At 35.0% G+C, this 21,012-nt stretch overlaps 1 protein-coding gene across 4 annotated transcripts in view; it reads left to right on the forward strand.

Moving 5' to 3' along the window:
- Positions 1-21,012, forward strand: part of LOC136043198 (lutropin-choriogonadotropic hormone receptor-like) — a 327,975-nt gene that overhangs the window by 119,652 nt on the left and 187,311 nt on the right. For all 4 annotated transcript variants that reach the window (XM_065728133.1, XM_065728150.1, XM_065728140.1 and 1 more), the window contains one exon: positions 7,725-7,796. In XM_065728133.1, coding sequence (XP_065584205.1) covers positions 7,725-7,796 — 72 coding nt within the window. The remainder of the gene's footprint in view (positions 1-7,724; positions 7,797-21,012) is intronic.

The raw sequence follows: 21,012 nt of genomic DNA on the forward strand, positions 1-21,012 counted from the left end.
TGCGCTAGGTAATCAAGAAATTTTCACCTCTTTCTTTTTTATTTTCCATTTATAAATGCTCAACACTGGTGTACATTACTGAAAAATGGAGAAAGAAAGAGAGAGAGAATCTACGAGTATTGAAAAAGAAATGCTTATCAACTGAGTGGATCTTAGCCTAGATCTGATTGGGTAGTTTGCTGCTGGTATTAAAATATAAAGGGGAGAGGAACTTCAGACGTATCATCACTCCGCCCCTTCTCTGTAACTTTTTTTTTTACAACTTTTCCTATACTTTCTTGGAATTCCTATGTTATTTGCCGATTAATAAGCCATGCAAACCATAACGAAACTTCATCTTACAAGTTGATAGAACTGTGATGCCACAGGCAAAGACGAAGTTTTTGCCGAATTCTCGAATCCAGACGACAAGGGAAGAGTGGTTTCCTCTTTTCCTGAATGAACCAAGACTGTTTTTGATCGTGTCAATTTTTCCGCCACTAAAATCCCTCAAAATTTGCAACGTCTTAGGGTGAGAAAATATAAAGATCCTGGCCAAATTTCAGATGCTGTCCTGAAGTCCTGCAATATCGATCTTGTCTGGTAATTTTTTGATACCTTCTCTTCCTTGCTTTCTCTCTGGACCCGTCTTGCAGACATGGTAATCTGCAAATGTAATCTGTTTCCCGTTCCAATGGTAACCAGAACTCTAAAATAGGGAAGTTTCGAAACAATGCAAATTTATTAGGTCACAGAAAAGTATTGTCTTTATCCCGTTTGGCTTCAAAAAAGAATTTGAAGAAGGTATATAGGACTTCTGTATAATTTTTGTGAGAATTAAAAAATAACTAGCACCGAAGACAAAATAATGCTACCCAGTTGAATCAATAAGCAAAACACTTATCTAATTGCAGTTTCTTTGTACATCCCCGGCTACTCATTTTTTACGCAGGGAATGTGTTTTGTTTTTGGACGTCCGGCTAGAGTTAAAAGTAATCGAGCAGTGATGAGCAAAATTGAAAAAGCAATATCGTCACAGGATTTCACTCAGGAGTGATTTGCAATTTAGAGCCTCTTTAGACGGAGAAATTACAACACAAAAAGAGTAATACCACTATATTTCTTATTATATGCTCTTTTCAAATATTATAGTCGTTTTTATGACAATGCACAAAACCCCTCCCCCTAATTGTTCCAGATATAGGCCTAATAATATATTTCTCCATTGTTTTTCATGTCTTCTTTCTTAACCAGTTCTCTCGCATTCTTGACCCGGTGAAATACAATTTGCTTGAGAAATTAATTGCATTATTTTACAAAAAAAAATACTATTTTTGATGATTTAAAATGTGGACAGCAAAGGAAGGAAAGATGATAATCTGAATACTAGAAGCATACTGAATATTCTCAAGTAAGAATTTCAGTATTGAGCATTTTCTTTAGTTTTGTATATGTCCTGCGACTATATTTGACACTCCCAGGGAGTGAGGGTGCATTTTCTGATAAACGACCATAATATTTGGAAAGACATAAAATAAAGGATCTAATAGTACTGCTCCTATTGTCTTACACTATTTCCTTCAGAATAGCTGCTAAACTGCAATTTTTACCATTAAAGGAGTATTAAATGTTTCTATTTCAGGAACTAACTTATGTTTCCAGTTTCTCGTCTTTTTCAGTTTTTTACTGATTCCCACATAAATTCTCATAAAATGCTGTGACTTCCTTAAACATCCGAAATCTACAAAACATTTGACTTCTACTAATAAGTACCTTAGTCCATAATTTATACGGATAGTTACAGAATTTCAAATTAAAAATTGGCTAAAAATAAATTTAAACGAAATGTTTTTTATAAATTACACCAAAGTATTTGGTAGACTTACTTGTGATAAATAAAACGGATATTTTCATAAACGAGTTTCTCAGTGGTGCCAATTGGGGGACAGGGTGGCTTGGACGTTTGGCCCTCTAGATTTGTGCCCCCTTTAGATTTTGAAAATTCTTATTTTTAGGTATTTTCATTAAAAACACTCTGTGTTTGTAGTTTCATTAAAAAAAAATGGAAAACAAAATTTTCTTCCATTTTAATTTTGAAAAATTTATTTTGCCGGTTAGATTTGAAAAATTCGTTTTGCATTGAGGATGAAAAATTAATCCCCTCTCTCCATTTTTTTAGTTGGTGCCACTGTAATTGCTTGTAATTTAAAACAGTTTTTAGAAAAACCGTACAACTAAAGCCGTTTATCTGATAGTAAATAGACAAGTACCAACTTCTACAAATGCTGACAAATACGGATTAAATCCACGGGCATCTGTATCTCACCCCGCGTGTTTATAATAATATGAGTAATAATTTAATTCAACCCTCCATACATTAAAGAGGTGATAAGAGGTACATAAAGAATGTAAGAAAAAGCCAGAACTGAAGTTCTAACTATGGATACCCTAACGTGTCAATACAAAAACCCATTACCGTAGCTTTTAAATTTAACGTGACTAAGCAAAGGTGTAACTATTGCTGTAAAGACATTAATTTTCTAATAAATTTCAAAGATCCCATAACGTCCCGATCTGCCCTTTTTGTACACTACAAATTAGAATGCAACATGGCCCCTCACCACCAGGGGACCCGCATCTTAGTGTAGGCATAATCTAAAAATGCAAGGCTGCTTCAATGCCCTTCAATCACAGCGTACCATCGATCCCTCACGCTGCATGGTAAAAGCTTACCTTGAAATCCCACTTGAGACAACAAAAATATCTACAAAATAAGATTTAATTAAATGAATTGCATCAATACAATTCTCCAGCTTGTAATAATTGCCATTTGTGGCCCACAAATTTATTTTGCACACGACCACACAAGATAGTGCGCTGCCACTGAGCAAAGTCCATGCTTGTATTATCCAAAAACCAGCTAACGAAGTTGCTTCTGCAATGACAATGGTACAAAATAGGCTTCTGTGTATTTCCGAGTTTGTTAGTAAGTACAGAGGTGTTGTAAAATAGACAAAAGTTTTTGTAAATTGTGACCACCAAATTCACCCTACCTCATATATAGATAGCAAAATTTATTCAGCAATTAAACAACAAATTTAAACAAAAAAGCAGGTACTTCATCATAAGCCCCCTCAAAGCTCTATGGCTGGGAATATAAGGAGAAAATATGATTTTTAACATCACTCATCAAAGGCTTTCGACTTACAATCTTCGACTTCCTTTTAATAGACATTCGAATTAAGGTTCATATACTAAGTTGTGCCCTTAAATGTCAAACGACATTTAAAAAAAATGAGGAAAGCTAGTTTATGGAAGTTTCGAAAATGAGACTATGGGTAAACCAAAAAGTCTACGAGGAATGTACATTCCTGCTCCCTTCCCCCATTTCACTTCACTGTATATCTGGTCCCTGCGTGTACATACAAAGTGAACAGCCAAAAATAAGTGGTTTAAGCTGATCATGACTTGTGACATCGCTACCAAATACAAGCGTAATGTCCTCCTATCTATTGAAAATCCACACCAGCTGGAGTCGAGCCGATCGCTAGTTTCGCTGTGAAGGTTTATTATGTTTTTCCTCAACTGATAGCGAGAGGAACCGTTTAGGTTGCCATTAGTTTAGGAGCTTGCCACTCACGGACGTCCTTCCCAAATCGCCTTTTCATTTCTTTATGTTGGGAACGACAAATATGATAAATTAAACATGCCTCCAGAACTTGATGCAACTAAAGGACGCTGCGAAGGGATATCCATGCTCTTCCTTGATGGTGAAAAGATTTTAGTGTCATATTCACCAAAGAGGAGAAAACTTGCATTTCTTCTGTCATTCAAGGATTTAGGTGTGTCAGTTGATCACTCTTAAAAGCCATAGATGATTGGGACACATAATCAAGCGAAATCTGCTGCTGATACTTTTGACCAAATGTACAATGGCCTTAGCTGGGGTCATAAAGCTCACTGACGGGGATTTGCGTCCTCTATGGAATATTAAATTCGGCTTTAATCACTGCTTTTTAACTTAATCTGACTTACTGTAACAGCCTGTGCAAACAGAAGATGATATACACTATCTTCTGACTTTGCCACGTTTGGCCCGACTGGATCCCGGACAACTTATGCATTTATTGGGATGATGAATCATGTGATCCCCTGTCTTCCACGAGGCATAATTTGACTTGTCAAACACGATGTATGCAAGTTCTGCCCCCTCAAAACTGGAACAGAAGACCTCTGGAGCCTTTAGGCACTGTAAGTGTCGGGCTTACCCTACCCATATATTAGATGTTTGTGTTGAGCGCGAAGACTAAAGTTATTTCTGATTGTTAGTGCAAATGTATCTAAAGTATGATAAGTAAGATTTCATTCGTTTGCAAATTAGAAGTATCCATCAGTTATGTGGTTTCGCACTCGTGTCTGGTCAATTTGACCGACGGTATAGTTTACGTTTCTTTGTAATGATGGTAGTATTTTAGGATTCAATATAGCTACTGGCCAAAAGTAAAAGCTAAAAAGACGAACCATAAAGATTGAGGCAATTTGATCCAAAACATTATAAATGTGTTTAAGCCAAGGGAATTCGGAGATTGTACCCTACCTATGTCATTTTAGTGCCAAAATTAGAATACCGCTTTGGATTTGTCAATATAAAGCTTTTATTATATTTTAGTGAAGTTTCTTGTTTGGAAAATACTTCACTTACAAACTCAGGAAAAAAAATAGTATTATAAGCTTACATCATTTTGAAGCCAAAATAATGTAAGGTACGGCAGAACTAAAGGTCTCGAACAATAGCACGTTAGCTACTAAGGTCCACGTTTTCATTATTCTGGACATAATTTTGAATGTATATTATTCTATGAAGGGGTCAGACACAATATCTTTCACAAGGGGGAAAACACCCTTAACTGAGTTAAATATTTTTTTTAGTATTGTTTAATACGCCAGGCTTAAACTAGCCAACCGGATAAGGAAACGTTTGCAATCTAAGGGAAAACGCAACGATCTGCTTCTGCTTTCTCAGGAAGCTGTTAAGCTAATTCTTTTGGATTATAGACCTTGGCAGTTTGATTTTCAGAATTTGAGCCGGGTTCTAAGCCAAATTTTTTTTTTTTGTCAAAACTGGAACTCATGCCTTCACACCATTATATTTCGAATTTTCCAAATAGAGGAGTATCAGTGACATGAAGTTGAAAACAGTTTTTCTATCCATATTTGACCTACAGATCCATTCCTGAAGATTTTTTTCACCTAGCGCAAACATTTTCGGAGTTAATGGATAGTCAGTGCCATGGAGGGTGGGAAATGGAGATAAAACTTGGCTCTAATTTGGGTTTTGGATCCATTATTAAATTTGTTGTTTACCTGTTTCGCAACTGTCCAAGATGAACAAAAGCCAGTGCTCTAGAATCTTGTCGAACGTACAAATGTCGAAATTAAAGAGGCGAAAGTCTTACGTTACTTTTCCTGATGAAAGCCTTGCCTTCATCAAGAAAACTTTTCCTGACTTAATTTCTGAATATTTGTAATTGTATTTTTTTGCAATAAAGAAATCTTAATTTGCATAATAATGCTTATGCGATACGTACCGCTGTTTAAAAGTATGCCTTGGAAACTGATTGATACTGATGGAAACTGAAGAGGATTTTTGATGCTGTCAATCGAACGACGGTTTGATAATCTCCTGGTTTTGAACAAAGTAGTCACACAATCGTTGCTCTGGGGCAAGCAAGTGCGGAAAATGACAATTTATTCAGGTATGACCATGTCGGTATGCTTAAAATGTATATTAGATTGAAAAGAAATGTTTGATAAGAAAACTTAGAATTAAACATGTTGGATTTTCTATTATCACTGCTTTGATATGGTCAACTATGAAGAAAGTACAGTCCAAAAAAAAAGTCCTATGGGGTGGGGAGACAAAACAAAGGCTGTATATGCTAAAAATTTTTATTTCAGAAAATTTTGAGAGAGTTCGCACCATTAACACGAACATCTAACATATGGTAGGGTAAGCCCGACACTTGCGGGGCTTAAAGGCTCCAGAGGTCTCTTGTTCCAGTTTTGAGGAATTAGAACTTGCATACATTGTGTTTGACAAATCAAGTTGCGCCTGGTGGAAGACGGGTGGTCACATGATTCATCAGCCTAATAAATACATAAGTTACCCGGGATCAAGTCAGGTCAAATGTTCAATGTAGTTGAACATTACACCGTTCAACGTCGTTGCAATTTTTTTCAGGGTAGGGTATAGAGTTTTAATTCTGTAATTCACGCACAAATGTAAGGGGCTAGGTACCCATATTCTTTGGGAGCTCTTACATCTTTTCCAAATAAGAGACCTATGATTTTTCTGTGTTTATGTCGTGAGGCAAACTCAGACCCCCAAACAAAAGTATAGGTACCTTCCTCCAATCTCTTAGAATTAACATCGCTCTTTGACTCTTAATTTTGAATTCTTCTTAATATTTATTGAATGTTTATATTCTGTTTGCCTATGATGGCGGTTATACACCTTTTAATACACTAATAATTCATTGTTTACCGTAATACTTTCAACAAATTAACTCTTAAAAAATTATAACAAAGTAAAAACTTAACCCTGCAAGAATATCCATATGTAACTTCGAAACGTTCTCTACTTTTCCATCAACTAGGAAAGTTAATTGATTTTCCCTTCAGGCGTGAAACAATGAAAAGCGAAATAAATAGCTAACCTGTCGTCTAGCAGGACCTCACTTGGACGCCTACTCTTTTTATTTTCTTCCCAGCAGACAAGCTGTGATTCATTTTATGCGAACGAGTAAATAACACAAAAAAGACATTTGACCTGAGTAATATGATGGCCTTTCCGTTTCAGTGAGCCCTCTCCTACTACTATACGACCAATGGCCCGATATTACCACGCCTGATAAAAAAAAGAAGAGACAGAAGGAAAAACGTGACATTTAGGGATACCGATGCACAAATGCGATTGTCCCTTGAAGGAGAGGGATTGTAAATCTTGAGTTCAGGGTTTTTGGCAATGAGGATTTCAACGATATACTTTTTAATTTTATTTGGCATCCTCTTCAAGGAGTTTTTGGGGCCACTTTCGAAATTCTAAAAGAATGATTTTTGCTATTATAGATTACTGTTCAGTTGAATTTGAGCAAAAGCTACTATTTCTAAATCAGTATAAAATGGGAAATTCTCCTCCGTAGACTTTTTTAATAAACTTTTTTTAAAAGTTTAATTGCGATGAGCCGTTCATTCTTTGCTAGTTTGTAGCTACTATTGCAACCGTGATTATTTGGTTTTCGGTTTGTCACTTTTTTTTTTATAGCCTTCTTGCATTCAAGCAAGAAGATTTAAAAATACTTAGCTTCAGATCTTTGCCAAAATATAGGCATTTATTCTATACTGTTAACCACCTAAAACAATTTCTCGTCTCGCTTTATTTCCAAATTCCGCCTGCTTCATTATTGATTTTGTAAATATAGCCCATTACGGGATCGTAAATATCTCTATATTTCAATAGGGGCACACCTGAAGAATCTCCCCTCCTTCCGACCAACTCCAACTCAGAATTTAAATAGTGTTGGTTATAATAATGATCTGAATTATCAACCATAAAGTGTCTAGGGACCACTTGATATGACCCTGTGTGATTAAGCTCAAGTAGTGCAAGATTAAACCATTTATGAAATAAAACTTCATGAGCTTGTTTTACCTACGATGTCATTCAAATTGCTTTAATATTTCAGGTCAATCAACAGGAATCATTTAGAATATATTCAAGAAGAAGCTTTTTCTAGTCTTGTGTCACTTTCCGTTCTGTAAGTACGTTTTTCCTAATCCTTAGCCTTTTACCACTTATGCAATTTCCACTATGAATGTTTCAATTTCCCAATGAAAATATGGGTTATGCAATTTTTTTTTTAAATAGAATTATTTTGGCTGCGACATCTACTGTAACCTTGTAAAGGACAAACTCCAGCCCATAGTAATCGAAAATTTAAAAATGTGTTTTGAAAAGAACTTTGGTTTAGGATCGATGTCTTTATTTATGTTTTATTTTAGAACTGCTTCCAGGGAATCAGCTAGAAAATTTTTAAATAACGTCTAAGGACATAAGTGGTTCCCAACTGATTTTGGGACATGCCCCATCTAGGCATTTCTATAATCCTGATGCCCCCGAGTTGTCACCTAGGCGTATTTTATGCTAACAGTTTTTTTTCTCTATGCAACATCTTTCATATAATGCATGACGTCGTTGCAATACTATCATGTATCTGTTTCGCTCTTTAAAGTTATGTGAATATGGCGTCATTTACCTGGAAAATGTTATTTTTCTCAGATTAAGGGTCTAAAGTATTGTCAGTCAAAGGTTGTACGTCCTGCCAATGACCCATTAAATCACTCCCATGTTTTGCCCACATTGCAAAACCAAAACACCAAACATGCCCCACGTTGGGAATCACGGGACTAGACAGACATAGCGTTTTCTTCCAGCGTTTTAAGAGTGTTCACGTGGGAATTGTGAGGTGGCTTTTTCACAGAAATAGTATCGTATTCGTTTCTAAATTTTTAAAAGTGTCTAAAACATAGATACTCAATGAAGAACAATTTTCTTGGTCATCCATTTCATAGTAAAGGCATCAAGCAGCATATTAAACGAGCTAGAAGGTAACTGCACAAACATCATGTTGAAAATATTCCAGCATACTGAAATAGCTCTCACCCAAAAGGAGATTTAACCTTGAAAATAAATTAAATAAAAAAAAAACAAGTTTTTTTAAATGAAAGTAAGGAGCGACATTAAAACTTAAAACGAACAGAAATTACTCCGTATATGAAAGGGGCTTTTCCTCCTTGACACCCCGCTCCTTACGCTAAAGTTTTTTATTGTTTTGAAAAGTAGAGTTGCGAGAAAGAATCAAACTTTAGCGCAAGGAGCGGGGTGTCAAGGAGGAAAAGCCCCTTTCATACACGGAGTAATTTCTGTTCGTTTTAAGTTTTAATGTCGCTCCTTACTTTCATTTAAAAAAACTTGTTTTTTTTATTTAATTTCTGAAAGTTTTCTAATTAATGCATGACTGATTTTGGCTCTCCGTACATAAATTATTAAAATGAAATTTGCATATTAATTCTTTTTTTGGCTAAATGGCTTTCTCTTAGTTTTGATCAGACGATTTTGAGAAATAAGGGGTGGGGAAGGAGGTCTTGTTGCCCTCCAATTTTTCGGTTACTTAAAAAGGCAACTAGATCTTTTATTTTTAACGAACGTTTTTATTAGTAAAAAAAAATACGCAACTTAAGAATTAACTTACGTAACAAACTTTTATATTCTTATATTTTTGATTATATATATGAGGGGGTTGGTCCCCTCGTTAATACCTCGCTCTTCACACTAAATCTTGTTTTATCCCAATTCTTTAAGAATGACCCCTGAATCAGAAAGGCCGTAGAATAAATAGTTAATAATCTCTGTTCCTTTTTAAGTTTTAGTGCTTCTCCTTACTTTAAATTGAAAAAACTTTTTCATGTTTATATTTTCATTGTTTTTTTTATAGTAATGCTAGAAAGTCCTGCGCCCTTTTCATTGAATTTCTCTTCCCCCATGAAATATTCCTCCAAGGAAAGATCCTCCCATATAGCCCCCTCCCCTGAACCCCACACCCAAACCGAAAAAATCCCCCTGACAACCTCGGTACACTTCCCAGTAACCATTACTGTATGTAAACATTTGTCAAAGTTTGTAACTTGCAGCCCCTCCCTCAGGGACTGTGGGGGGTAAGTCATCCCCAAAGACATAGTTATTATGCTTTTCGACTATGCGGAACAAAATGGCTATCTCAAAATTTTGATCCGTTGACATTGGGAAAAAAATGAGCGTGGGAGGGGGCCTAGGTGCCCTCCAATTTTTTTGGTCACTTAAAAAGGGCACTAGAACTTTTCATTTCCGTTAGAATGAGCCCTCTTGCAACACTCTAGGACCACTTGGTCGATACGATGACCCCTGGGAAAAAAACAAAAAAAAACAAAAAACAAATAAACACGCACCCGTGATTTGTCTTCTGGCAAAAAATACGAAATTCCACATTTTTGTAGATTGGACCTTGAAATTTTTTCTATAGGGTTCTCTGATACGCTGAATGCGATGGTGTAATTTTGTTAAGATCCTATGACTTTTAGGGGGTGTTACCCCCTATTTTCCAAAATAAGGCAAATTTTCTCAGGCTCGTAACTTTTGATGACAATAACTAAACTTGATGAAACTTATATATTTGAAATCAGCATAAAAATCCAATTCTTTTGATATATCTTTTAGCATCAAAATTCCGTTTTTTAGAGTTTCGTTTACTATTGAGCCGGGTCGCTCCTTACTACAGTTCGTTACCACGAACTGTTTGATTCTACTTCAAAAGCTGTGTAAAATACATCCTTATTGCTTAAATACGGAATAAAATACGGCCTTTTTTAGCTTAAAAAGCCTGCCTCTGTCCAGTCTTTTACAGCTTTCTCAATGATTTATGATTGAGGCTATTAGTTGAATCGGTAACAACAGAAGGTGAGTTATTTCAGAAATCAATATCTTCATAGGAGAAAAAAAAATAACTTCGGTTGGAACATTTAAATTACTGAATTCAATATATTATACTCTAAGAATTTTGTGCCTGACGTTGTATTGATTGCAGCAGTAATACCTTTGAAAAAAGCTTTCTGGTGTGGGAAAATTTTCATCTAAAGCTGTTCAGAAATGTTACCATTAATTCAGACTAATCTGAATAGTAAAAGCTATTACAAGATAAGTTTTTTGAAATTTCAAACAGGAATGAAACTCCTCAAAAAGGGTGTCGGATCGAAATGAAAAGTGTAGCCTACTATTGAAATTGCCATGATTGAAAACCATATGCTGGAGTCCCCACCTTTGCAAATCAAGAGAAATCACTTTTTTTTGCAAGAGAAGCAGTGATGTGTCTCTTTTTCTCCCTGGGGTGATCGTATCAAACAAGTGGTCGTATAATATTTTCAGGCTTATTTGAAAGAACATTGCCATATCTAGTGCACTTTTTAAATAACAAAAGACGTAGTGCCTCAGAGAAGTGGTGTTTTCCGCTAATTCGTGCCACCAAACATCAATTTTTTCAAAAGTGGTTAAGAATGAAAAACAGCAAAATCTCTTAAGATAACCATAATAATCTAAGATTTAGCCCCCCTCCCTCCTTCTTAACAAAACATAGAAAAGTTATGTTTTTTGTACCACTTTTTAACCTTTTGAGAGCTGAACATAGAAACACGTTCGCTATTTTGTTGATTTCTTGGTAATGAGTTTGAAAGAAGTCATTATTATCGCCAATAAGCTTTTTATATATAAGAATCCTACCTTCTCACTCCCTCCACAGATAAAGTCCGCTTTTGTTGTTGTTCCTTTTAATGTTGCTCCTAACTTTCAGTTGAAAAAAATTTGTTACCTGGTTGTTATTATTGACTGTTATGATTGGTTGTTTAATTGCCTCTATAACTTAATTGTTTAACACAAAATTAATCTCAACTAGAAAAACAGTTTTCACAACAATCTTTAAATAGATTATTAATTTATTTTCCAATATTATCACTGCTAATCTGACCACTGCAGCTTCCGTCTTCTTAATCGTCCGAACAATCTTACCGTTGCTGTTTTAATTTGCTACACTTAAGGACACAATCTGCAGGAAAATGGCTTGTAAGCGGATATTGTTCTAGACTTCTCCCAGAACCTACTAGAAGGCAAACACCTTTTATCTTGACAGATTTTTCATTTCTGTCTAGCTTCTAGTCATGCTGGCGGAAAGATAAAAAAAATGAGACCAAACCTACAATTAAAAACAATTCGTTTGCCAATGTCCAAAACTTTTAACTGAAAACAAAATAAAAAAGAACTACAGTAATTTCCGTGATGCACATGCACTCAGACAGAAACATAGCTATTACTCAATGGTATGATTACGAAGGGAATTCTGCTAGCTTCCTACTGCAAAGACATAGAACCCGAGACAGAGCTAAGCCGTTCAGGTCAAATGTCTACAAGTTGTCTCAGTCTCAGACTGAACCACCTCTATGGGTGGTGTCAACCAGGTGGACGGTGCGGTTAGCTATTATAGTTTTGAGACACGTACAAAAAGAGGGGGGAGGGTAGATTTTTTCCATCTTTTTATGGATGCAGCACTAGCAAATGTGTTCCATAAGTAAAAGGGTATGACCCAGAGGTTTCGGTTGATAAGAAACACCTCATTGACTTTCGCTTCAGTGGTTTTTGTTTAGTTCCAGAAGCCCAATGCCACAAGATCAAATAATAACATATATATATATATATATATATATATATATATATATATATATATATATATATATATATATATATATATATATATATATATATATATATATATATATATATATATATATATATATATATATATATATATATATATATATATATATATATATATATATATATATATATATATATACTAGCTGTGGGGGTGGAGCTTTGCGCAACCCCAACACCTAGTTGGGGGGGGGGGGGGCGCTTCGCCCCCCCCCCTCAAGCCCCCCCGCGCGCGTAAGTCGTTACGCGTCATGTTAGTTACGCGCCATTGTAGTTGTGTCCCTATGTCCCACCTGTGCATATATATATATATATATATATATATATATATATATATATATATATATATATATATATATATATATATATATATATATATATATATATATATATATATATATGTTTTTAACTACGTAAAACTTGCGAATATACAACATTCTTTGCTGTCCCATTGTCTGTGCATATAAATAGATTGTCAGGTTTACCGACTCTTGAACATGCAACATATAATGGTCCATAGGAAAACAATCCGTATTCAGATCTATGCCTCATGATTCTAATGATTGTCCTTGAGCTTTGTTGATGGTGATTGCTAATCGACCATTCCCTGTGTCGCCGTCGTCATTTATATATCCCCCTGTGCCCCCCGGCGTCCCCATTGTAGTTGTGTCCCTGTGTCCCGGTCGTCATTTATATTCCCTCTGTCCCGGTCGTCATTTGTGTCCCGGTGTCCCAGTCTGTGATTTATCTTTGAGTGTCCCGGGCGTCATTTATATTCCTTGTGTCCCGGTGTCCCGGTCGTCATTTGTGTCCCGGTGTCCCGGTCTGTATATACATTCGTTTTTGAATTGGTCTTTTTTTTTGGTTTTTAGTTTTTTACCCTTTTTTTAGTTTTTTTAGTTATACCTCATGATTCTAATGATTGCCCTTGAGCTTTGTTGATGGTGATTGCTAATCGAACATTCCCTGTGTCCCCGTCGTTATTATATATCCCCTTGTGCCCCCCGTCGTCCCCGTTGTAGTTGTGTCCCTGTGTCCCGGTCGTCATTTATATTCCCTGTGTCCCGGTCGTCATTTGTATCCCGGTGTCCCGGTCTGTATATGCATTCGTTTTTGAAATGGTATATGATGAAATAAATTTTGTATTTTTCCCCTTTTTTTCTTTTTAGTTTTTTTTTTATTTTTATTTTTTTTAGTTTTGTTTTTCTCCTTTTCCTTTTTTCCTTTTTCTTTTTCCTTTTTTCTTTTTTTTCTTTTTTAGTTTTTTTTAGTTTTTTAGCTTTTTTAGTTTTTTTTATTAGTTTTTAGTCTTTTTTTCTTTTTAGTTTTTTTGTAGTTTTTACCTTTTTTTTTAGTTTTTTTAGTTTTTTTTTACTTATGTCTTGGTCGTCATTCATACTCCCTGTGTCCCGGTCGTCATTTGTGTCCCGATGTCCCGGTCTGTAGTTTCGTCAGTCGAAAACATGACGTCAGTTGACACACAAACATGACGTCACTCGACAGACACACACACACAACTTATTTTTATATATATATATATATATATATATATATATATATATATATATATATATATATATATATATTTATGTATAAATGTGACGACATGTCTACTTAGTTTAAGGGGTGTTCTTCCCAGATCCTAGTCTCTATGGGTTATCCTGTCCTGGCCTATTCTAGAACTACTATCAGCAAAAATAAAAATGTTTTATCTCTAATTTTTTTTTCTTTCAAATTATGGGAAAATGCTGTTATTGTGTTTACTTTGTCTTGTGTTTCGCTTCACTGAACAGAATCCAGAAATCATTTCATCTAACAGATTAAGCGAAAGGTGAGAAAAATTGCCCTATTTTCTGTAGTCAATGGCTTATTATTAGAGAAAGGAATGATTTTTTTTATTGGGACATGATATTCAGTTGAGAAAATTCTTGACAGAGATATTAATTTAAGTCAAGTGAATCTTATTTGGTTATAGTAATCATCCCACTTGCATAAAATCTTAATTCTGCTTCCTTGATTTGGGATTTCTTTGCTGAATTTGCGACTCGGAACATTATAAGAGTAAATAAAAAAAAGTTTTTTCTACTGAAAGTAAGGAACGACATTAAAACTTAAAACGAACGGAAATTACTCCGTATATGAAAGGGGCTGTCCCCTCCTCAACGCCTCGCTCTTTACGCTAAAGTTTTATTTTTTTAAGTAGAGTTGTGAGAAAGAGTCAAACGTTAGCGTAAGGAGTGAGGCGTTGAGGAGGGGAGAAACCCTTTCATATACGGGATAATTTCTGATCTTTTTAAGTTTTAATGTTGCTCCTTGCTTTCAGAAGAAAAAACTTGTTTTTTTTAATTTAATTTCTGATTGTTTTTAAATAATGCCAGGGAATCTAAGCCCACCTCTACGGAGAAACCCTCTCAACATGGAAATATCCTCTTGGCAATTCAGTTCCGGTGAAAATTTACCCCGGACAATTACTCGTAATCACACCGCGCGTAGAATTGAGACAAAAAAGAGAAAGCAAGACATATAAAAAGAATTTTGTATAAGAATGCTGGCAAATTCCTGCAGTGTATAATTTTCCCCTGACTAGTTCACTCCCCTTAAACTTCCCTCCCCATGAAAAATTCCCCCGTGGAAAAACCCTCAGCAGAAAATTTGCTCCCCCACCCGAAAATTTTATAATTTAAGATTTCTCCCCTGGGTCCGTGGAGGGAGGAGGGTCTTGATATACCCAAAGGCATAGTAATTGGGCCTTTCAACAATGATGGACGAAACGAGTATCTCAAAATTTTGATCGGATGACTTTAGAAAATAAGTGGCAGGGAAGGTGGCCTAGTTGCCCTCACTTAAAAAGGGCACTAGAAGTTTTAATTTCCGTTTGAATGAGTCCTCATCTGATATTCTAAGACCACTGCGTTGATACGATCACCCCTGGGGAAAAGAAATAAAAAAAAACTAAACAAAAAAAACAAATAAACACGCATCCGTGATCTTTCTTCTGGCAAAAACTACAAAATTCTACGTTTTTGCAGATAGGGGCTTGCAACTTAGGCAGTAGGATTCTATGACATGCTGAATCTGATGATGTGATTATCATTAAGATCACTTGATTTTTAGGGAGTGTTTCCCCTTTTTTCGAAAATTAGGAAAATTTTCTCAGGCTCGTAACCTTTGATGGATAAGACTAAACTTAATGACATTTATATGTTTCAAATCAGTATAAAAAGCCGATTTTTTAAATATATCTATTTGTATCAAGATCCTTTTTTTAAACGTTTTTTAGTTTCGTTTACTATTTAGCCGGGTCGCTCCTTACTTATAATTAAATAAAAAAAACATGTTTTTTAAATGAAAATAAGGAGCGACATTAAAACTTAAAACGAACGGAAATTACTCCGTATATTAAAGGGGCTTTTCCTCCTCAACGCCTCGCTCTTTACGCTAAAGTTTGACTCTTTCTCTTAACTCTACTTCTTAAAACAGTAAAAAACTTTAGCGTAAAGAGCGGGGCGTTGAGGAGGAAAAGCTCCTTTAATATACGGAGTAATTTCTGTTCGTTTTGTTCGTTTTAAGTTCTAATGTCGCTCCTTACTTTCATTAAAAAAAAAAACTTGTTTTTTTTAAATTTATATTCTGAACGTTTTTTAATTAATGCATATTTTGATCTTGGCTCTCCGCACGTAAATAACTAAAACGAAATTTGCATATTATTGTTGTTTTTTTTTTTTGGGGGGGGGGGTAAATGGCTTTCTCATAGTTTTAATCAGAAGATTTTGAGAAAAAAGGAAAGAGGGAGGAAGCCTAGTCGCCCTCCAATTTTTCGATTACTTAAAAAGGCAACTAGAACTTTAAATTTTTTTACGAACATTTTCATTAGTAAAAAAATATACGTAATTTACGAATTAACTTACGTAACGGACTTCTATATTCGTATGTTTTTATTGCGTATATGAGGGAGTTCACCCCTCATCGATACCTCGCTCTTTACACTAAAGCTTAAATTATATCCAAATTCCCTAAGAATGACCCTTGAATAAATAGTTGAAAGTTACTAAACTCTCCCTCCCAAACCAAAAAATCCCCCTGAAAACGTCCGTACACTTCCCAGTAACCATTACTATATGTAAACACAGGTCAAAGTTTGTAACTTGCAACCCCTCCCACGGGGACTGCGGGGGAGTAAGTACTCCCCAAAGATATAGTTATTAGATTTTTCGACTAGGTTGAATAAAAGGGCTATCTCAGAATTTTGATCCGGTGACTTTGGGAAAAAATGAGCGTGGGAGCGGGCCCAGGTGCCCTCCAATTTTTTGGTCACTTAAAAAGGGCACTAGAACTTTTAATTTCCGTTAGAATGAGCCCTCTCGCGACATTCTAGGACCACTGGGTCGATACGATCACCCCTGGGAAAAAAACAAAAAAAAACAACAAAAAAACAAATAAACACGCATCCGTGATTTGTCTTCTGGCAAAAAATCCGAAATTCCACATTTTTGTAGATAGGAGCTTGAAACTTCTACAATGAGGTTCTCTAATATGCTGAATCTGATGGTGTGATTTCTGTTAAGATTGTATGACTTTTAGGGGATGTTTTCCCCTATTTTCTAAAATGAGGCAAATTTTCTCAGGCTCGTAACTTTTGATAGGTTAGACTCAGAAGAAAGTTTAAAGTTTGACAAATAGAACCTGACAAAAGTTGATTTGTTTTCATAATTTGGCAGAAGTAAATCCCAATTGTACGCTACATTGGATTACTTATTTTCGTTTTAGTAGATTTCTTTAAACTTTATTTATTTGTTCTCTTTCATTATTAGCTGAAAAGGTTTCTTTTCAGCCCTTTCTTTTTTATAGCCTGAGTTGTTTTAGTTTTTTTTCACTTTTAGTTTAACTCTATATTATTCTACATTGTCCCCACTGGTTTTAGTTGCCATAAGGAAGGCAACTAAAACCAGTACGCTTATTGGTTAAACTTTTCTATTGTCTTTATTTACTTTTTTATTACATTTTGGAATTCTTTTGATAAGAATTGAAATTGTTTAGGTCACTCTGATTTCAGATGTGACTTTGGAAAGTCTGTAGAAGAAGCCTACCTGTTGCCTAGGTAGTGATAGAAGGAATATCCTCTGACTTCGAACAATAATAATAGTAAAAAAAAAAAAAAAAAAAAAAAAAAAAAAAAAAAAAAAAAAAAAAAAAAAAAAAAAAAAAAAAACGAGAGAGACAGATAAATGTTTGTGCCTTATCGTCATTTAAAATGCAATTATTGGATATTGGATAAATCTTAGTTTCGGCAGAAATATTAAGACAAGTATTTTTCTAATGTTCCAGACCAATAAGAAGTCTGCGTGAAACGCAGACCTAAAATAGATACAGTGAAAGAGAGAAAAGGATAAACTAAGCCTTTTCATACCATCAACGGGATATTGCATCCAAGGCCGTGTCACGAGGGCTTGAATCCCCCCCAAATGTTTATCCAACTCGTCAAAACATAACAAAATGAATGTAGACGAATTTTTGATACGTTTTTAAAAGTTTTCTTTGTAATCCCCTTCCTCCCAAAAAAAATCCTGGATTCCTTCTTTATTGCACATATACTTCCCAAATTCAATAATATATATATATGTATATTCCTCACTGATACTTTTTTTGTCACTCAGATCTAAGCTAACACCCCTCAACAAAATAAACTGAAAACTTCCTTTACAATAATCTACACTACAATTAAAAAGAGGTACTTTCCATCATTCTGAAGTATATCAGAATAAGGCTTTGTCTCTGGGAAAAACAAAATCTCATGCTTCAGGAAACCCACGGGCGAAAAGGTGCTAAAACCCGACTCTTGGCTGCTCAAACTTCCTAGCTATGCAGGGTTACCAACCCTAGTGATATATCACTATTTAAAGGGATTTTTTATATTGCCTAAGGAAACAAATCACTAAATCAGTACGTAAATCACTAGATTATTGAAGAAAATCACTAAGTTAACCAAGAAATCGTGGAAAATGAAGTTATTTTTTCACCGGCTGACAACTCCGTAGCTATGTCAATAAATGTCAGATAAGTTGAATTTTGAAGAATCAGCTGTTATAACAGTAGTCCCAATGGCGGGAAGCATCTTCTTTTTTAGAGTTTAGAAGTGGGAAGTTTTATGGTGAAGTTTAAATGTAGCATCTTCCCGAAAAGAAGATAAATCATTAATGAATGACAAAATGGAAGTGTATAATTTTAACATGGATTTTAGTGCTTAAAAACAAATTTATGAAGTTAAGTTTTGGATGGTGCCGCGCAATTTTCTTTGTTCAAATAATTAAAATATGCTAAAAGCGAGTCAAAATGCTCTTCATTTCTTGCACTTAAAAGAGATTATCTTAAAAGCTTAAAAGACTTAAAAGAGTTAAAAGCACTTAAAAGACTAACATTTAAAAGAATTAAAAGACTTAAAATCACTTAAAAAACTAATATTTGTGACTCTTAATGTGTTTAAACAAATATTAGATAGTAAACATCAAAGCCTGTCCTGTTCTGTCTTGTGCAAGGCAGACGAACAAAGTATATTCTTTTGCAGGAATTATGTATATAGGTAGCAAAAATTGATTTTTGCGTTGAAAAAAAAAAAGAATTGTTCTATTTCCGTAATTAAATAAAAAAAGCAAGTTTTTTTTACTGAAAGTAAGGAGCGACATTAAAACTTAAAACGAACAGAAAGTACTCCGTGTATGCAAGGGGCTGTTCCTTCCACAACATAAAAAATTCCCCCATAAGAAATTCCTCCATTGAAAGATACTCCCCCCTCCCCACCAGAAAAAATTCCCCCTGGAAATGTATGTATTCTTCGCAATAACTAATACTATATATAAACAATGCGAAAGTTCATAACTTGCAGCCTTTCCGCTGGTACCGTGGGGATTAGGTCATCCTCATAGACATAGTTATTACATTTTTGGACCATGTTGAACAAAATGTCTATCTTAAGTTTTAATATGGTGACTTAGGAAAAAAAATTAGCGTGGGAAGGGGCCTAGTTTCTTCATTTTTTGGTTTTTGCGGACAGGAGCTTGAAACCTCTACAGTATGGTTCTCTGATACGCTGAATCTGACGGTGTGATTTTCATTAAAATTATATGACTTTTAGGGGGCTACCCCCCGTTTTTTCGAAAATATGGCAAATTTTCTCAAACTCGTAACTTTTGATGGGTAGGACTAAACTTGATGAAACTTATCAAACAGTTCGTGGTAACGAACTGTAGTAAGGAGCGACCCGGCTCAATAGTAACCAGAACTGTAAAATTTTCGTAACAATAGCTACATCAAAAGAATCAAATTTTAATGCTGATCTTAAATATATATATTTCATTAAGTTTAGACATACCCATCAAAAGTTACGAGCCTGAGAATATTTGCCTTATTTTAGAAAATAGGGGGACACACCCCTTAAAAGTCATAGAATCTTAACGAAAATCACACCATCAGATTCAGCGTATCAGAGAATCCTGCTGTAGCAGTTTCAAGCTCATATCTACAAAAATGTGGAATTTTGCATTTTTTGCCACAAGACAGATCCCGGGTGCGTGTTTATTTGTTGTTTTTTTGTTTTTGTTTTTTTCCCAGGGGTAATCGTATTGACCAAGTTGTCCTAGAATGTCGTGAGAGGGCTCCTTCTAACGAAAATTAAAAGTTCTAGTGCCCTTTTTAAATAACCAAAAATTGGAGGGCACCTAGGCCCCCTCCCACGCTCATCTTTTTCCCAAAGTCACCCGATCAAAATTTCGAGATGCCCATTTTATTTAACATAGTCGTAAAACCTAATAACTATTTCTTTGGGGACGACTTACTCCCCCACAGTACCCGTGGGAGGGGCTATAGGTTACAAACTTTGACCAGTGTTTTCCATATAGTAATGGTTATTGGGAAGCGTACATACGCTTTCAGGGGAATTTTTTGGCTGGGGGGATGGGGATAGGGGACGGAGCTACGCCAGGGGAGCTTTCCATGGGGGAATTTGTCAAGGGGAAAAAATTTCCATGAAGGGTGCGCAGGATTTTTTAGCATTTTTCTTAAAGAACAATGAAAAATAGAAGATAAAAAGTTTTTTTCAAATGAAAGTAAGGAGCAAAATTAAAAATTAAAATGAACAAATTATTATGCATAGGAGGCATTTACTTCCTCTTAATACCTTGCTCTTTACGCTAAAGTAATTTTATTAATTTTAACTATTTATTCTACGGCCTTTGTGATTCAGCGGTCATTCTTAAGGATTTGGGACAAAATTTAAGCTTTAGTGTAAAGAGCGAGGTATTGACGAGGGGATTAACCCCTCATATACGTAATAAAAACATACGAATATAGAAGTTGGCTACGCAAGTTAATTCGTAAGTTACGTATATTTTTACTAATAAAAACGTTCATAAAAAATTAAAAGTTCTAGTTGCCTTTTTAAATAACCAAAAAAATAGAGGGTAACTAGGCCTACTCCCCGCTCCTTTTTTCCCAAAATTGTCCGATCAAAACAATGAGGAAGCCATTTAGCCAAAAAAATAAATTAATATGAAAATTACGTTTTAATTATTCATGTGTGGAGAGCCAAAATCAAAACATGCATTAATTCAAAAACGTTCAGAAATTAAATAAAAAAAACAAGTTTTTTTAACTGAAAGTAAGGAGCGATATTAAAACTTAAATCGAAC

This window comes from Artemia franciscana, chromosome 2, assembly GCF_032884065.1.
Source record: "Artemia franciscana chromosome 2, ASM3288406v1, whole genome shotgun sequence".
Lineage (NCBI taxonomy): Eukaryota > Metazoa > Arthropoda > Branchiopoda > Anostraca > Artemiidae > Artemia > Artemia franciscana.